The 14561-nt window shown below is 40.2% G+C and overlaps 1 protein-coding gene and 1 long non-coding RNA gene across 9 annotated transcripts in view; one reads left to right on the top strand and one right to left on the bottom strand.

Moving 5' to 3' along the window:
* LOC146700022 (uncharacterized) overlaps positions 1-14561 on the top strand; it is a 31012-nt gene that overhangs the window by 7551 nt on the left and 8900 nt on the right. The window lies entirely within an intron of this gene.
* phldb1a (pleckstrin homology-like domain, family B, member 1a) overlaps positions 1570-14561 on the bottom strand; it is a 29548-nt gene continuing 16556 nt past the window's right edge. For 4 of the 8 annotated variants that reach the window (XM_085470009.1, XM_085470007.1, XM_085470006.1 and 1 more), the window contains 15 exons: positions 13985-14140; positions 13790-13900; positions 13575-13664; positions 13327-13464; positions 12865-12987; positions 12528-12689; positions 12213-12353; positions 11755-11865; positions 11599-11677; positions 10908-11052; positions 10521-10611; positions 8734-8880; positions 6630-6849; positions 3100-3185; positions 1570-2525 (listed from right to left, as the gene is read on the bottom strand). In XM_085470009.1, coding sequence (XP_085326135.1) covers positions 2385-2525; positions 3100-3185; positions 6630-6849; positions 8734-8880; positions 10521-10611; positions 10908-11052; positions 11599-11677; positions 11755-11865; positions 12213-12353; positions 12528-12689; positions 12865-12987; positions 13327-13464; positions 13575-13664; positions 13790-13900; positions 13985-14140 — 1941 coding nt within the window. In that variant the 3' untranslated portion in view covers positions 1570-2384. The remainder of the gene's footprint in view (positions 2526-3099; positions 3186-6629; positions 6850-8733; positions 8881-10520; positions 10612-10907; positions 11053-11598; positions 11678-11754; positions 11866-12212; positions 12354-12527; positions 12690-12864; positions 12988-13326; positions 13465-13574; positions 13665-13789; positions 13901-13984; positions 14141-14561) is intronic. The other 4 variants (XM_085470010.1, XM_085470012.1, XM_085470013.1 and 1 more) reach the window with 4 other exon arrangements.

The raw sequence follows: 14561 nt of genomic DNA on the forward strand, positions 1-14561 counted from the left end.
CAACAATGTAATCGAATGCTTTGTATCTATTGTGTAGCCTGTTTTTGAATTAATAACTGTCGGTTTACATCCCCTTCAAAGAAAGCGAAGATGATTTGTTCAAAGCAGTAAACACTGTGAGTGCAACTTTCGCCAGTGTATCAGATGCATTTAGTGAAGGATGCTTTCATGTGTGATGTCTGAGCCTGCGTGTGTGCAGAGGGGGGAGTGTGTTAGGGGTTGGGCAGGAGATTTTTCGCTTTAATCTCCTAAATTAATCCGAACTCACATGTGGATATGAAAACTTATAAATTACAAATGCCTGCGCTGAAGTGTTGTGAAGGATGTGAGAGCGGAGATCTTTGACAGGAGATGCTAAAAAACCTTCCCCCTGAGCTGACAGATGTTTTCATTTCGTCAGATATTTTCGGTTGTCTTGAGACGAGGCTAATATCTCCTATTAATATTGACAAAATCGTGTAAGACCTTTGCTAATTCACAGCGTCGACGCTCTCATTTGTGTGATAAAGGCCTTGGGAAAAAGACCAGTGTGAGCGGGAGAGTGGGGGGAAATCACCCCCTGTTTCATTAATATTTCACCAACAATAAGGCTGGGTGTCACTCTTGCTCGTCACCACGGTAATGAGCGAGCGCTGCCCTCTTAAAGATCTGTTTATTATTCAGCTGGGCACAGCAAAGACTCAGAAGTACTGAATGGCATGATGTGTGAAAATCTCTCCCAAGGTCAGCCAAATGCAAATGGTGTGAATGATATTAGTGAAGCGGCAGAAGTTATTAGTAGGAATCATTGGCTGCATTAAACTGAGGGTGCTCATTTCAGTCGACATCGCTGCACACAACATGTTTTTCACTTTAGACCAAGAAATTAAGAATTAACATTTCAAGTGCTGAATCGAATCAGTACCTGTCAGCAGCAAGGTGTGCTTCCCTGATTACCTGCACATTTGCTGAATATCCCCCTGGTCCCTGGAGTCAATTAATCATACCGCCCTGTCACAGGTTAATAGTAATCTGCACTTGCACCTTTAGAAAATTTGAACACGAGAAGATCCGCTGTGTAGATGTGAGGAATTTTTACTCTTAAGCGCCCACTTTGTGGGAACTTCATGAACATGGTTTTACAGTACGTGATTTGAAATTTCTTAATATTGAATCATGCATGTAAAGTCGCATGTAATTTCCCTTCATGTTTTTTTTTCCTTTTTTCATTTCCATGTCTCCCACCTAGTGCAAAGTGAGCGATATAATTAATTACGCTGCCCCAAAAATACAAACACAAAAAATACGGCTTCAGTGTTTCTTTTGTACTTGATCAGAGTTAACGAGCCAATTTAACTCATTAAACCACCTGATTGTTCTCATGTAAATAGACCCGTTGTAACATTTTAAAAATGAACACCTTTGTGAATGTAAGCAACAAATTGGGGCGTGCGGGTTTTATTTATAGAAAGCTGGTAATTAACTTGTGTGGGAGACACGCTAATTAAGGAAGAAGTGCTAACTGAATGCATCCAGTTTAGGCAATTTGTCAGCAGCGTAGTGCTTTATGAGGCAAAAAGCAACAAAAGATACATCATATAGTTTTGTTTATTACACGTAGTTTTACAATCCTGTTATATAATTTATGATTCTTATTAAAATCATATTATTAGAATTTAACTTGACATAGTACAGACATATTAAAGCTGTGTTATTAGCCTAAATGAGAAGCTCCTGGAACAATACATAAAGTGGTATTAACACTTGTGTAACAAAAAAAGAACAAATCTTGCACAGCATTACAAGTATTTGGCACCAAATAATATGCGTCTCAATAATATATTTCAGAGTAGCTGCTTGTAAGTTGTTTTTACTGTATAGTTGTTGTTTTGTAATACTGAGAGGCTATTTTGTAATATGAGAAAAGTTAACAAAGGGAAAAAGTACAAATGTATCAAAAAGGTTAGAGTGATAAAACTGCATGCATAGATCGGCTTCAAAGGTGTAAACAGGTTGAGCTTATATAAAGTAAGAATAAAGTATCGTATTGTAAATATTAACAGTACATTTGGTACTCGAATGTGATTGATGTTGCTGAGAAGTCCCTCGTGAATCTACTGGCAGGCTACTCAAAGTGTTTTTTTTTCTTCTACTCACACAGCTAGGTGAAAGATAAATACAACTCTCATAATCACTGAAATGCACCCTTGTCATGAGTGAGCCCTCATCTGCTCAAAGGCATCTGGCCCAAGGTTATTCATCCCTTTAAAAGTCCATCCGTTACACGCTGTCAAGCTGTTTGATTCCAGTCCCGGCTGCGGCAGGGAGCAGCTCAGGTTGGCTCGCAGGTGTCTGGGTGCTCGCTTGGTTTCCGACATCAACCAGATCGCTCACCCAGTGGTCCCTCAGCTCATGAACTGCGTATAGCCCTCTGCACCCGTTACTATGACATCCATCCAGATCCTCATGGCCTCAGGGGACGGGGCCACCATATAGTAAAGCCGGTCATGAGTTTTCACGCAGAAGGTCAAAGATGGAGTGGGGCTCTGTGAAATCAAAGAGGAGGGGGATTTTATCGAGCAAAAACTGAAAGCTGCACCTGTTGCTTTTTCCAGACGTTTTTCAGAACAACAAAAAATATAAAAATGAGTTAAAACAGTTAAAACAAACTCTGGCTGTAGTCTGTTTCAAACAAAAAGTAAACTAAAAGAAAAATGACTTGAGCATGGTGAACCTTTTGTGGGAGAAGTTGAAATAATGACAGAATGACAAAAATATTCCAGTCTTATCTGAACCTTTAGATCCCCTGAAAATTTTAAAAGGCAGATATTTGTTAAATCTGCCTTTTGAAAAGTAAGTTACACAGAAATGTTGCTTTATACTAAAGTTGCAGTCTCTTTTTTAAAGGCAGTATTGCTTGTTAAAATAATGTAACATAATGTAAAGTAATGTATCTAATTTAAAATCTGTACTTAAAAATGATGGCTGCGATTTTAAAAAACACGCCGTATAAAGCGTTGTTCTGGAGTTTAACGCATCACACACAAATCCACCTTTCATGAATTTATACTTGATTATCATGCATGCAAAAAAAAAAATGCAAAACAAAGGAGTGTTTACCTTAGTGGCGCTGCGTAGGTGATCGTAATAAACCTCTTCAATCGCCTGAAAGTAAATGAGCCCTTTCAGCTTGGTCTCATGCTTGTCTGAGAGAGAGAAAAGGAAAATAAATATATTAAAAGACATTACATTACATCTTGTACTGATGCAAGACCTCTGCCAGCCCAAGCGCCTTACGGCAGAATCAGCCAAGGATACATCGGTGATAATATGAATGGACCGATTGCGTTTATTCTCACCTGAAGACGAGGGCAGACATTCAGTGACAAAATACATTTCACATTTTAATATGTGGTCTATTTTTCATGTTTTAGCCATTCAATCCTAATATAGGAAAGACTAAATATAAATAAAATAAATAACTGGGGTGAGTGTGAGTCCCAGCAGAAACGCGGATGGCTGAAGGATCAAGGAGCATAAAAGCTAAATGATATAGCAACTCATTCAAGCTAAGACTGAACTGTAAAAAAAAAAAAAAACTACACTAGTGTGACTTTAAGACTGTCTTCACTCTAAAACGCAGAAATTAATCTGTTGGTAATTTATATTTAAGTTTAACATAGTTTCAGAATGGAGCCCGAAACTGAGAGTTTGTAGCTGTTGCTGATTTTATAAAATTACATAAAACCATAATACACCATAAATACAAAGGTATGGGAAATTCACAGTGTAGATGTACATGTTGATTCCTTGAGTCCTTGGGTTTTATGTGCATGTTTCTCCTTTTTGTTATTATGACGTTTTTGGTACATTTTTCCATCTCACTTGACTTAATAGAACTTAATTCAAAGGCTCAAAGCAATTTATTAGCAAAAGCCAGATATTTTTTAAAGTGTGGGGTTTGTTTGTTGCATTGGATCACCTTACACAGAAATGCCCTTTTCTCTTATCTTAGTCCTATAACTTAAATCTAGATGGAGAAATCAGGCAAAAATGAGGAAAAAGGTGTTTAATGTTTTTTTCCCAGCAACACATAATCCATGAATAGGTATGAGCAGCGCCGTATCAGAGTAAAAGTTAATTAAAAGTGGGAGTCTATTTCAAGCTATGCCTGAAGTCTTTACCATCCTATTAATTTGACTTGTTTTCTTCAGTTGTACTTTCTGGATTGTCTCTGTGTTTTCCTTTTTTTTCCCCCTCCTGGCGAGGTTAAGAATTTTTATAAATCTTAAAAGGAAAGTCTCTTTTGAATACTACATTTGATCCTTCTGTTCAACATTTCCCTTGAAGCAGGTCAGACCTTCTGTCCAGTCCTTTGGATTTGTGTTCTGTACCCACAGGATGGCTTTAAGCGTTTTAAAATCACTAAGTGAAACCTGCATATGAAGCTCATCAGATACAGTTGATGGTTTTTTCTAGTTTGGGGCTAAACTATTCGCCGTTGAGTGTGAAGGAGTTCTTCAAATAAAATCTGCTAAAAGAGTTTCTGGATTCCAGTCTTGTTCAAATAAACAGTGGTCTATTTCATTCAGTCTCTTTCATGCAAACTGGAGTGCCCAACTGAGAACCAAACATCCACCAACAATTAAAAGCGGTCTTTTGAAATGCGTCCGGCACTTCTTCTTGCTTTTCCTTTTCCATAAAGTCAAATCTGCTTAGTAATGAGATAAATGTTTTTGAAATGTGAGTTTCGTTTTATTAGTCACGAACAAGCCAGGAGCTAGCCTCCTCCCCAAGAAAAACACATCCAGAGAAAGTATTGCATCTTATTTCATCACCGTCATCACCATCATCTTCGTCAGGAGTGAGGGGGTGAAAAGGCTAGGCAAGTGAGTGGGGAGAGCGAGAGGAGCAAAGAGAACGGGGTAATGAAAACACACTCGGGTTCTATTTTGAACTTGACTGTAAAATAATGGCTCAAAAACGCTTGTGAATTATTCAGAAAACGAACTGTTCTCAATTCGAATTCAGAGGGCAGTGTGATAGACGCCAATTACAAACTGGCTTCAGTTTCAACGCACAGGAACGAGGCGAAGAACTCCACTTAGGAGCGGCTTTAATTAGCAGTCGCTTGCAGGTGAATCAACACAGAAGTGTTTGGGACACTTTTACACTCATGTGTGCTTCTCAGAGGAGCCTCTGCACTGCTGTGGGGTGAATTGGATAAATCAGGTCAGGGTCTGGTGTACAGTAAGGAACCTTTCTACCAAATAAGGAACAGAGGGGTAGTTTGATCACTTAATGCTGAAAGTTTTTTCCGTGAATGAGGCTAGAGGCTAACTTGACACAATGTGATCCTTCTGCAGAGACATAGAGTCATCCTGTTAGTCCTTCATGCTGTGAAGTTTTGTTGGTGATGAAAGCACTGAGTAGTGTTTAACGGAGCTCAGCAGGAGCAAGAAGAAAGGGTGGATGAAAGTTTTTCACTTTAGTTGCTCTTGAAGTGCCATGTGAAGATACTGAAGTGGACTTTGAAAGACAAAGTGTAATTTGATTGGACAGATCCTACAAGCACGCTGTGTCTGCAATTTTAAAAGAAACTGAAAAACTGGAGTCAACAAAAATGTTTTATAAAAAACAAAGTGATGAATAATGGTGCTGTGATCCACTCAGGAGTGACTCCATGCCGTTTTCAAACCTCTAAAACATCTTTTAAAACATCCTGCCAGTTGTAAAAAGAAGCTTAAAAAAGTCATGATTAAACATGTTAATTGTAACAGTGCGTATCAGTGAGGACTGCCTCACGTGTCTCTGTTTCTGTTTTCCATCTTATATGGACAGCAAGACAACTGGAAGACAGTATGAGTGAACAAGAAATCTACCATTGCATGACCAGAAATCATCTTTAAGGGCAGGGATTTAATCAGAAAGTATAAAGCTTAAGAGGGTACGCAGTGACTGGACTGTATCATTGTACCATTATCATGCCAGTACAGCCATTATATATTTTTTAATGGTTTCATGAGTTTGATGGCATACTGAAAGCTGTGTTTTCTATCTCTGTCAGTCACTTTTTTATGTGATGCAATGACTTGGTGTGTCTCTTTTTATTTCTGCTCTAACAAAGAGCTTGTAAGTTTTAAAATAGTCTTTAACTATACCTCCCCTTTGTGCACTTTTTTCAGTGTTTTCTTTTCTCTGAGCAGTTTTTTATCTTTAAAAGTACCTCGAGGGCGCCTGCATTCACTGCGTGTGTGAAACTGAACGAGCGCACTTGAAGAAAAGCTTCATTATAAATTGGATAGCTGAATTCACACTTAATGGGGCACTAGATCACAGGACAGAGGAGCTTCAAAAGTCCACTTTGCCAACTCTGAGCTGGAAATACCGGTGTACTTTAATGCTATAATATACTGCAACACAAAGAGATGTTAGTTTTCAAACATTTCTGTGATTTTTAAAATCATATCTAGAGAGTGATGATGGTTTCGTCTGACTCTTTATCTTGAATACATGTGCTCTGTTCGCAGACCTCTCTTCCAAAAGACTTAAATAACTGAGGCTCGGCTTTCTTGCGATGTTATTCAATAATTAAATAAAATAAAATTAACCATTGTTTGAGGGAAAACCTCTCCTCGTTCAGTCCTCACCCACGTAATAACAGAAGTTCCTCTTGAGACGGTCAAAAACGAACCAGCGTTTCTTCCAGGATTTGATTTTGCCGCCCATCTTCACCAAGTGGCCCTTGCACATTTTTTCAGTGAGGATGACAAAGGGGCAGGTGTCTATGTTGTGGCCACATGACTCCACATGGGCACGCAGGTCAAACTCCTCCTTGCGGTTCGGCAGGTAGCGCGTCATTGGACGGGCCTGTAAAGAAAACATAGACACTGCGTCAGTGCTGCTTTTTAAAATTCTGGAAATAATCAGCAGAATTGCTTTCTGTGACTCAAGACTTCATGAGATAACTGGAAGATTTTCTTTCGAAGCTGTGAGGAAACAAGATCCTACTTTTTGAATACACGTGCTTACTGGTAATTTGCTTACTAATCAATATTTTAGTAACTTATTTTTACTCAATGATCATCTCTCATATGGACTATTGTTTGACGTCCTGGTCACTTGCTTGTCCAACAACACTTAAAACTATTGAAAACATTTATAAAAGAAGTTTAAAACTACTTGACAAAAAACCGACTTCCCACCACCACTGTCATGTGTTAAAAAAACATAAATTACTGAACTTCAATAACTTAGTGAAACTTAAAAGAGTGTGTTTAATATATAAAGTCTTACACTCCCTTGCTCCACCACCACTAAAGCAGTTCATTAGGCATAAAGAAAGCTCAGACAGGACCACTCGAGCTTCAATCCGAGGAGACTTGTTTATACCCCACAGACGGACAGCATTTGGGCAGAACGTCCTCTCTGTCAAGGGAGGCCATCTGTGGAACAGTCTTCCTCAACCCATTAGAGAATGCTCTACACTCAATTTGTTTAAGGCAAAGGTTAAAAACTGGTTATGGACAAATCAAGTGTGTGATCATGTATGAGTTGTATAGTTTTAATGTTTTATTTGGGAACAGAATGGTGTGTATGTGTAAGTTTGGTGATGGAGTTTTTATTATGAATGAATGATGAATTTTTATGAATTATTATGTCTATTTTTTATGCTTAAGGACAACAGATGGAAATTAGCCCTTGGCTATAATCTGGTATGTTTACATTCATGTAATTTTTTTTTTTACATTTATGTTCATTAACATGCACTGTCCTAAATAAATAAATAAACTAGTAATATTAAGAGTGAGGCCATACTACATTTTTGTTGTTCCTGAATTCAGATCAAACTAAACGTCATTGTGAATTAAACCTGCAGCTTATCTGATTTTTATAACCACAATCCTAAAACAATACAGTGTGATATTAAATACTGTTATCATTAAAGGTCTTTTGGAAGGGAACTTGTTTAATTCCAAGTGAAGATTTGTGTGTGGAAATTTGTGATATTGGGTTTTATAAATAAATCAAACTTAAATGTGTTCAGACACATAGTTGGCTCTTTGCACATCCAGAAGACTCAAGGCAACATTAGCATTCATTTGGCACCATGATCGTCCGCCTGGCAAATCCACTACTTACCTTTTTTTTTTAGCTGTCTACCAACTCCTAAAGAAATATCTGGCTGCTTAGCTGCTAAATCGCCCACTGGATGGATGCTACCATTGTCTGACAGTAACATTTTGCACTGAGGAAGTAGTGTACAGTCTGAAACAGCTGTTTCATGCATGCAAATTTGATGCTGATAGGCAGGCCGGGTGATAACTGTTTGTAGTTTGGCTTTTAATCGGTTTTTCTTTTAAAAATAGTCATTACAGAAGCTAGATCAAAGCCTGCAACTCACAACAGCCTGATCTTGATGTGTTTCTCATCGAGTCTGCTGTGACGGACGCCGATAAACACTGATAATCAGCCGGGATTAAAGCTTGAATTATGTGTATATCATTCTCACACCACCTCCAATAATAACTTTCCCTCTGTTCTTCCACTCTCTCTCTCTCCACCCTCCCCTCCATTGTTTCCCCTGTCTCTCCCTTCCTTGACAATCTTTGATCTTCATATATACCCAGCCTCTCTTTAGTGTCTCGTCTCTCATCCTTTCCCCCAAGTCTCCTAACCCCCCCTCTCCTCCCCTCTCGTCTCCTCTCCTCTCTTTTCTTCCCGCCGCCCGTCTCCTCCTTCTGTTCCACTGACCTGGGAGAACTGCTTCTCTCTCATCTTCACCTCCTCCTCCACCAGCCTCTGCCTGTGGGCCGTCTCGTCCTGAAGCCTCCTCTCGGCCTCCTCTCGCCTCCTCCGCTCCTCCTCTAACATCTGCCGCCGAGCCTGCACCTCCCTCTCCTGGGAGCGTCGGGGCAGGAGAAAGAGACGCAGATGGAGAGAAGAGAAGAAAAAATAATGGGGAAAAGGGAGACGGGGAGAATATGTTAATGGTAGGCAAATATTGCAATACAAAGAAAATGACTGTCAGAAGATGCTCGTGAGAATTCAAGTCCCAATCCAGGGTTTTGTAAAATATATCCCTTAAGTCTGTGTATGGAAAAGTAAGCTTTGCTGATGTAAAATGATCCTTTGCAGCTTTCAGAAACTTACATATGGGTCTACTTTATTTCCACATGAGGAAATAATACAAAGGTAAACACAATAATTACAACTTCATTTCACCACATCTGAAGTTCACCGATCACTTTGATCACTTTGATCAGGTTTTTATCTGCTGAGCGAGAGCCACACGAGAGGTTTTGCAATAGCTCAAAGTTGGAATGTGTCGACTCTCAGTGGAACTGGAATATTTGGCGATTGCAGTCATTTATTTATTTTACAAAATCTGTGATCGGTGATATCATAAGAACTGTACTTTTTTTTTAAACTATTTTAATTTAGTGTAAGATGCGATTCTTTTTTGATACAATATGTCAGAGCTGACTGTGTAATTATTTTGCGTCAACGTTGTTTTGATTATTCAGGATTCTATTGTGATATTCAGAATTTTGGTATGGCTTTAATGACTGATCACAAAGGCTGCAGTTTACTATCCGCGTCCTCCAGCCTGCAGCTGGTAGGAAGTGACTCCAGAGAAAAATTTCTCCTGATATATTGTGTTTGTGTGTAATAGGCCAAAGGAACATGGCTTGTAGTGTAAACAGGACTAGAAAAATCTTCATATAAATGTAGTCATTTTATCCATACAGCACTGGACTGACTCCAGCTATAACCAGGAATTATTATGTTTCCCTGGCTGTAAAGTCATGTTTCAATAGTTGTCACAAACACTAATTACTGTTACTTTCATACTGCAGATAGATTACATGCTCATAGCTAAAAATAGCATAAATACACTTCACTTGTGCAGTGTTTATTATGCCAGAGAGGAGGTGATTGCTTCAGGTCTGTCAGCTGAAACAAGGGCTGCAAATACTGATACTGTTGTCATTAATTTCATCAGCTGCCAATTATTTTCTTATCAATTAATCATTTTGTTTACGCAGTAATTGAACATAATAACATTTTTTTTAAACTGATGTAATTTCCAGCAGCTAAGAAGACAGACACAGACACAGATTTTTTTGTTTTTGTTTTTGAGCAACAGTGTAAGCAAGATTATTGGAGCTATAAAGACAACTAAACTAAAAAAAAACTGGGTGTATGGGAAAACTAACAATCTTGTTTAATAAAAAAAAAAACGAACTAGACCGTTAGACAGTAAAAACAGTATAACTGAATTGAAAAAAAATTATCTAGAAACAAAAAATATATAAACAATATAAAAATGTAAAAACTATAATAACTCCCGCATATGTGAATTAAGGATTTTTAGTTTTAAAAAATGGCAAAAACAGCTGATTATTTAAACCAATATTACCTACGATTAATGGATGTGACTGTTTGTTCCAGCTTTTGAAATAAAGAGGATTCCGATGTTCAGCCATGTTAAAAATGGAGCCTTTTTTTTATGTCAGAACTAAAAGTTGGGAACTCACTCTGTTCTCAATCAGTCTGGCTTTCTCCTGCTGCGCTTCCTTCAGCATCTTTTCCATCTCTTCTATCCTCTGGGCCTCTAAGCCACAGGCGCTACAAGACACAGAATAAAGGAGCATTTGATGACAAAAAGCAAAAAGCAAACAGACATGCGTGGAAACAAACACTGGAAACAGCAGGAGAGCCAGACACAGTCATTAACATCAGTAAACTTCACAAAATAACTGGAAACTAGAGCTGGCTGGTATAGCAACAGTCAGTGTACCTAGGAGACACGTGAGCAGGCGTGTAAGAAAACATGTTGTCACGGGAACAAAGCAGCAGTGACCCTTCTCCTGAGAGACAGGGCAGACTTGAGTGTTCCCATGGAAACAGAGCCAGCCTCTCACCTTTCTGGGGTACAGGCGGAGTTGCCGGTGGAGACGCTGGTCTCCATGCTGTCTGAGCTTTCCAGACTCAGGGTGTCATACGCCTGGTTGCCACTGGGTGGCAGCTGGTGATGCAAGATGGCGTGATGGACTGTGGGAGATGTATCTGTGCAGGCAGAGAGGACACAGAGTAAAGTGTGACAGACTTACACCACCCTCTACTGCTGGTGACAGGTCATTGCTACTTTTAGATGAAAATCGCATCCAGACAGCAAGGACACAGAAAAACACAGCCCCACCATAAACTGTAGTCAAAGATGGACATAGCAACTGTGACATCACCTACTGGTTTGTGAAGAGCTGTTCTGAAGCAATTTAAACGCTATGGCCTTCATCAGTTTTCTCTAATTGTTTGTTTTATTTAGAGAAAAATTTAAATGCCTGTATGAGAAGGTGTAATTCTAGGTTATCAGTTAGCACATTAAGGCGCGTACAAACAATTTATGGGCGCCCGCAAAACAATAAGGGAGTTTTTACACCTTCATGGTTAATTGCTTTGCAACCTTTGGATGTACCTTGCTGCATCCCGGAATACAGCAAACGTGGCTACGGGACGTTTTGTAGCTCAGAATTGCAGTGCACACCTTGTAGTCTTTATCATGACAGTGGACACACAAGCTGAGACTATGCATGGACTGATGGACTCTGTTACCTCTGCTCGGCAAAGCCAACTGCCTCCTGGAGTCCATCTCCAGTGGGTTTGACATCTCTCTCAGCGCTAAGTGCAACCCCTAAGAAACACATAAAAAGGATCAGGTGGAGTAGACTTTACAGTTTACTGATTACAGTTCAGCTGTGTGAAACTGACCTTTGTGGAAGCATTTTTCTCCTGTGTAGCACCACTGGAGTGTGGCAACAACGTGGTGCTTCTGTTTGATGAAACCTGTCCAACTTCACCTTCTGATTTGGACTTTGACAGCTGAGAAAGGAAAAACCGCTTACTCAATAAGTTCATAAATGTAGAATGCTTTGATTTCAGTTTAGCATTTTGTGACCTGCAGTTGAACAAGATGTTGATTTTCATGGTGTACTTTGTGTTTTGTGTTGTGACGCATTAAATTAAATATATAAATGTTTTGTTCTGTCCCATCCTAATTTAGCTCATATGTTGTCTGAAAGCATTGATTGTTACCTTAACCCTTTTCCCCACTAGAGGGCTTTCTAGTCTTAAATATATGAACAGTGGCATAACTAATGACATCTATATTGCTTTAGTGCCCTTTAGCAAGACTCTAAAAGGTGCCCGGAGAGCTTAAGTGAATTTACCTGCCCGTGTCTGCGTGTGGCAAAAGACTTTGCAGGCAGTGGTGGAGGGCATGGCTGAGGCTCTCCAGCTGCCATGATTTCCTGGTACCAGCGCTCAAGATTAAGAGGAGGCAATGCATTCCTGCTCAGCTCAGGTTGGCTCTGCGGTGATGTAAAGCGTTCAGGCAAAGGAAAAAGGGAGCAGCAGAGCAACAGCATCATTAACAGAAGCATCAGGCAGGTAGAAAAGACTACCGGCTAGTCCTTGTGATAATATCAAGCTAGGACAGAAACGAAGATCACAGCAATTCGGTGGATGGCTGCAAATGAACAAACCTGTGCAGAGAGAAAGGAGGAAGGACCACGTGCAGTTGTGTGGCATGAGAAGGTGGATTCAGAGGAGGCGAGTTGGAATGCTGGCATAGAGGAGGAGGAAGAGGAGGGATTGACTCGCTGCATCCCAAAGATCTGACTTAACTGACTGACTGTGATGTACTCCTTTACACAGACATAGAAGCATGACATAGACACAAAACAAATCGGAACATGAGCAGAGAGCAGAAGGTGAGGAATGACATCTGGAGGTAATGTTAGTATACTTTTCTTGGTTTTAGTACTATGACATATCAGAGAAACATATCAGAGTGTTGCAAAGAGCAGAAAAGAGATCTACCTCAGTTGGCAAAGCTGGAGTTACAGTGAGGGAGAGGCAGTGGAGAGCAGCAGGAGAGGAAGAGTGAGGCTGCAGAGAAGCATTTCCATACATCCTATAGACATCAGACATCCTGAGGTACTCCTGCATCGACAGCCACAGCAGAAGAAGGCTGAAGGAGCGGCACTCGCTTAATTCAAAAGACTCACAAAGCAAACCCGACGATGTTTCAACACACTCCACTACCCCACTGTCTGTGAAATGAATGTCTAACATTCATACAGTTTAACCACCAAAGCTCGTCTTGCAAGCCTCAAACAATCACAGGGCAGATGTAGAGAAAGGCAGAAAGTTGACCTACTGACAAACACACTGCAAGCTCGCTGCTGTTTGTCAGTAAACGCTACCACACACCGTCATGCCCATTTTTTTAAATTGCAGAAACACAAGAGTTAGGATCTGTTAGGCTCTCTCGAGATTTACCTCTTGTAGCCTGACAGGATATAGCTCGGGGGAGGGGATGTGAGAGGATGAGGAGGAGAAGGAGGCAGAGGAGGGACAGGGACTATGAGGAGAACCGTCCACATAAATAAGGTCGGGCTCGCTGATGTGAAGCAATTCCTGTTTAAAAAGTTGACCTGAGTAAAAAGAAGTTCCACTTTGCAGTAATTTTCCTCCAGCTCAGACACCACTGGTGGTTGTGACGTGATGCTTCGCATGTACCTGCTCACCTCTTTCATGCTGCCACCGGGCTTTGGAAAGTTTCTCCCTCCTGTCAGCGTGTGGTATTTCTTCTCCAGGGCGCACAGCATGTCTTGTTCCTGAAAGCCAGAACCAACATGGATATTCAGGTGTTGCGTAGCAAGTTATAATTGCATGTTTGAATCACCATATGATGTGTACGCAATGCACTTTAGAGTAGGTTATTGAACAGTGACAGGCTAACCTTTTGTAACAGATGCAAAGTCACTGTCCTGTCCTTTGCCAGCCTTTCACAGTCTTGAGATGCCTGTAACCCCAGCTGCTTTACCTGAGCTTCCAGAGCAGCCATCTTTTCCTGCAAATCAACACAACTAGTTTCTTCTTCTGGAGGTCAGCTTCTACACAAAAACTGTGCATGTTTTCTGCCATGTATCCCCACCTTCCTCTTGGCCACGCTGCAGTGATACTCGGCTCGCTCTTGGAGCAGTTGTGAGCTCTGAGCTTCCTTCTTCTCCTCTAGACGGCTCTCCTCTTCCAGCTGGCAGAACTCCAGCTCCTCAAACTGCTTGGTCCCAGACTCCAGAGCTTCAGCTTTCTGTGCACAAACAGAGAACTTATTGAAATCTGTGAAATGCTATTAAAGGGTGAGGCTGGTCATATCCTATGTAGTTTTTTTGTTAATAAAATGACAATGAAAAGACCAAAAAAACAACAACTATGTATTCACAACTTGGCACATGTTACTCCCTTGAGTGACACATTTCTTTTTATTTTCAACATGTTTGTTTATTTGCCAATGCATTATCTGGCAGCAATCCAGTGCATGTAAAAGATGAATGTAGCTTCTGGTCTAAACCTGCAATATTTCCAAAAACCAGCAGGAGGTGACTTCTCTAACTGCAAAAACAAACAAACTTCATGTAAAGTATATCTATCGGAAACTACCCTTCTGCTCACATGATCCATAACCTCAGTAAACACTTCACTTAAGTATTTATGGTCTCAATCACTAGGTA

This window comes from Copadichromis virginalis, linkage group LG10 (assembly GCF_057382275.1).
Source record: "Copadichromis virginalis isolate Kocher_CV1m ecotype Utaka linkage group LG10, C_Virginalis_male_GT1.1, whole genome shotgun sequence".
Taxonomy (NCBI): Eukaryota; Metazoa; Chordata; class Actinopteri; order Cichliformes; family Cichlidae; genus Copadichromis; species Copadichromis virginalis.